The following is a 3,400-nucleotide window of genomic DNA, read 5'->3' as shown; positions in this document are numbered from 1 at the left end:
GCTCCCTCTGCTTCTGATGCAGGCGCCGCCTCGCCTGCTGCCGCCGCACACACACCTGCAGGAGCGATTGTCAGGACAGAACGGCTTAACACTAAACACTGAAATCAAGTAAGTATTATAGTCTGATTTATTTTATTGTTTTTGTTTTATCTATAACTTCCAAATGATTTTTCATTCGCTGGATTAAAAGAAAGGAACCTAGACTGTTAAAAAATAATTTTTTGAACACACACACACACACCYGCAGCTGCAGCACCCACCTGGTAGCGTAGCTGCTCCTCCCACTGCTGCGCCGCTTCCWGCTGCTGCAGACGYCTGCGCCGCGCCCTGAGGCCAACATGGCGGTGAAAACGATAAACATGCGATAAGGAGGTGCATCGATGTCGATCTGATCAGTACCTGTATCTGCGCTGCAGCGCGCTCACGGCTCTGCTGAGGCTCTTCACTCTGCGCCGGGTCAGAACCGAACGCCACGCCGCCTGGATCACACATGCCGCCCGCACGCGCTCACTGCTCACCTTCACACACACGCACGCACAATTTTTAAAAAAGCTACAAATTTATTGAAAATGTTTGGTTCAATTTTATTAATCATTTWAAAAAAATAATGTCACTTTATTCAAATTTAAATGACAACAGGAACTAAATGTATTGATTAATTTATTGATTATCATTTCTGATTTATCAGACGAACCTCTGACTGACGGCTGACGGCTTCTTCTTCCTGCCGGATGACTGCAATCAGCTGATCCACTTCCTGTTCAAAGGCCCGCCCCCTCCAGTCTTTCTCCAGCAGGCTGTCCAGACCTGCAGACACAGAATGACCTCTGACCTCTCCGTCACGTGACACAGACTCACCTCCTGCTCTCTGACCTCTGACCTTTAAAGTTGAACAGTAGCTTGCGGAGCAGCGGTCCCATCTGATTGGCCATCAGGAGCATCAGCCTGATGGAGGCTCCGCCCACAGCGGCGTCTGAGCTGAGAGCCAACTGAGCGACGGCGTCGTTGAGCAGCAGCAGAGCCGATTCGTCGCTCAGCTGGGACAGGAAGTCTCTGCAGTTTCAACACATTAAGGTTAAACTATTTCTACTGGGATTATTTTTATAAACTAATGGCWTAAAKTCATATTAACTCAGGTAAACAGGAAGAGGCGTGGCGTGTTCCTGTGCGCTACCTGTTGACTGTACAGGTTTGAATCCACATCTGGATGCAGAGCAGCGACACGGTGACATCATCACTCATCTGGATCTGCTCGTAGTGGGCGGAGCTTAGCACTGCAGAGACAAAGCTTGTTTGTGAAGAAGCTGCAGATGTTGGGACTACTTTCAGAGGCGGATGTGGTGARCRGACCCTGAGCCGTGAGGTGGGGGTGAGCGGAGAGCAGCCAACCAACGGCGTCCATCACCGTCCTGAGGAGGGGCGKAGCCTGAGACAGACCACAGGAGTTACTGCTCTTCATCGCTGCTCTTCATCACAYCTGCTGCTCCTCCTCCTCACCTCTGAACGGYTCACCASCTGTCCGGCCAATGACAGCAGCACGTCCACCACTGACGGCAGGAACAGCCTATGAAACGCCTCGGCGCGTCTGCCTGGCWCCGCCCCCACGCAGCTGGAGCTGGACCMGAGTTTAAAATATCAGACTAAAATAAAATAACTAATAATCGATTAAAACAGCTGCTAAAGCTTCTAACAGTTACAAGCATAATTTAAAACATGTCACATGTAAAAAGAATTTATATTTTCCCAAGAATGTCTAAATAACCTGAATGGTGTCCATATTTCATTACTAAAGGATTTAATGATGGATGTAAAGGTGGGTGTTCACCTGGTCAGGTGGGCCAGCGTGGCAGCAGAGGCCCAGTTCCCCCTCAGCCTGCTGGGACTCAGAGACAGAACCCGGACACAGTGACTCAGAATCCCGCTGTGGTAGAACCGAGTCTTGGCCCGAGTCAGCGCCCCGCTGTCTGTCTGCACCGCAGCAGAGTTCAGAACCTCTGGGGCAAAGGCGGGATGAAATCAGAACCATGCTGACCTCTGACCCCACCCTCCTCAGCAGCACACTCACTGTTCAGGGTTTCGTTCAGGAGGACCATCTGCTCCTCTGGGCTCAGACCTTCATCCTCCAGCTGCCTCCTCAGCTCTGACATCACAGCCTCCTCGTCCTCCATCATCTCCATTAACTTGAAAAAGATTCAGGGAAATCTATCTGGCTTATTTTGATTTAATGACAGATTTACATCAGATTTCATTCCTCTCACTTGCTTTAAGTGAATAAAAAAAAAAATCTAATAAAGGTTTACCATGTCCTGGTCTCTGCGGAGCCTCAAATTTCCAAGCTGGACTGTCCTGGACACTTTTCTGAAGGATGACGGGTTTCTCTCAAACACCTGCTAGCGTTAGCAGCTCTGCTTTCTTCGCCATTTACCTTCTAAATGAAGGTTTAGTTCATATTTCTTGACATTACAACAACATCTCAACTACCCGTTGAGACATTTTTATGCCTCTTACATTATGATTAAACTCAGCTGTGCTGCAAACATCAACTAGCTACTAGCAGCTAGCTCCCCGATAAAGCATGTGACGCCTGTTTCCACGGTAACCTGACGTCATGAGTACGCGACTGCCCGGCTAAAAAAAAAGAAAACTTTATTAGCAATTGACAAAATTATTATCATAACCTTTAACAGAAAATTTACACAACAGAAAAAAAAGTGAGAACAAGAATCGGTATTATTCAACACATTATTTACTATTTTTGAAATATTGTTGTTCTTTAAGGTTATTATAAATAATAAAATCAACAAAATTTCAAAATTTAGCRCAGCTGATGCTGAAACTCACCTTAACAGTCGATATCTGCTCGATGCAACCAATATAATTAAAGTTTTGCCTGATACTGTTTTTATTCTGATGTTTTATTGCAGATAAATATTGATTTACTGTCGCTGCTTTTATCTGTTATTTAGTTTCTGAAGCAGAATCAGTTAGAGGTGACGTGTACATTATTTTAAGTCATTTTTCTTCTTTGTTTTGTCCTGTTATAATAATAGGAGGGTGACTACTTTATTATATTTTTAATGGTTTTCATGTTTTGCATTGAATTTATTTYATTCTTAAGCTTTGTAGTTCTAAATGATAAACATATTTTATAGAAGCTGATTTAAAACAAAACCATTATAAAAGTGGAAATCAGTTTATTAGGGTCAAAATACAGTATTCCACTGTCTGGAAATATTAACCTTTAATAAACATTTATAAACAAATAATACATGTAAAATTTTATTATTTATAATATTCATTTTACCCATTTAATTAGCATATTTTTTTATTTTACTTCATGTTAATTATCAAATCTAACCATTTTCATAAAATTTCAAAAGGCAAAGCAAATATTAAAAAT

The 3,400-nt window shown here is 43.4% G+C and overlaps 1 protein-coding gene across 1 annotated transcript in view; it reads right to left on the bottom strand.

Moving 5' to 3' along the window:
- Nucleotides 1–3,232, bottom strand: part of iqcb1 (IQ motif containing B1) — a 4,780-nt gene extending 1,548 nt beyond the window's left edge. The window contains exons 1-11 of the mRNA XM_017309245.1: nucleotides 2,301–3,232; nucleotides 2,066–2,180; nucleotides 1,826–1,994; nucleotides 1,498–1,615; nucleotides 1,351–1,426; nucleotides 1,175–1,274; nucleotides 881–1,053; nucleotides 695–807; nucleotides 400–518; nucleotides 261–327; nucleotides 5–55 (exon numbers count right to left, since the gene is read on the bottom strand). Of these exons, the coding sequence (XP_017164734.1) occupies nucleotides 5–55; nucleotides 261–327; nucleotides 400–518; nucleotides 695–807; nucleotides 881–1,053; nucleotides 1,175–1,274; nucleotides 1,351–1,426; nucleotides 1,498–1,615; nucleotides 1,826–1,994; nucleotides 2,066–2,180; nucleotides 2,301–2,303 (1,104 nt within the window). The 5' untranslated portion in view covers nucleotides 2,304–3,232. The remainder of the gene's footprint in view (nucleotides 1–4; nucleotides 56–260; nucleotides 328–399; nucleotides 519–694; nucleotides 808–880; nucleotides 1,054–1,174; nucleotides 1,275–1,350; nucleotides 1,427–1,497; nucleotides 1,616–1,825; nucleotides 1,995–2,065; nucleotides 2,181–2,300) is intronic.
- Between the last annotated feature and the right edge of the window lie 168 nt (nucleotides 3,233–3,400).

This window comes from Poecilia reticulata, linkage group LG2 (genome assembly GCF_000633615.1).
Source record: "Poecilia reticulata strain Guanapo linkage group LG2, Guppy_female_1.0+MT, whole genome shotgun sequence".
In the NCBI taxonomy this organism is placed as follows: domain Eukaryota; kingdom Metazoa; phylum Chordata; class Actinopteri; order Cyprinodontiformes; family Poeciliidae; genus Poecilia; species Poecilia reticulata.
Note: the sequence above shows the minus strand (reverse complement) of the source record. Positions and strands in the feature narration are given on the sequence as shown.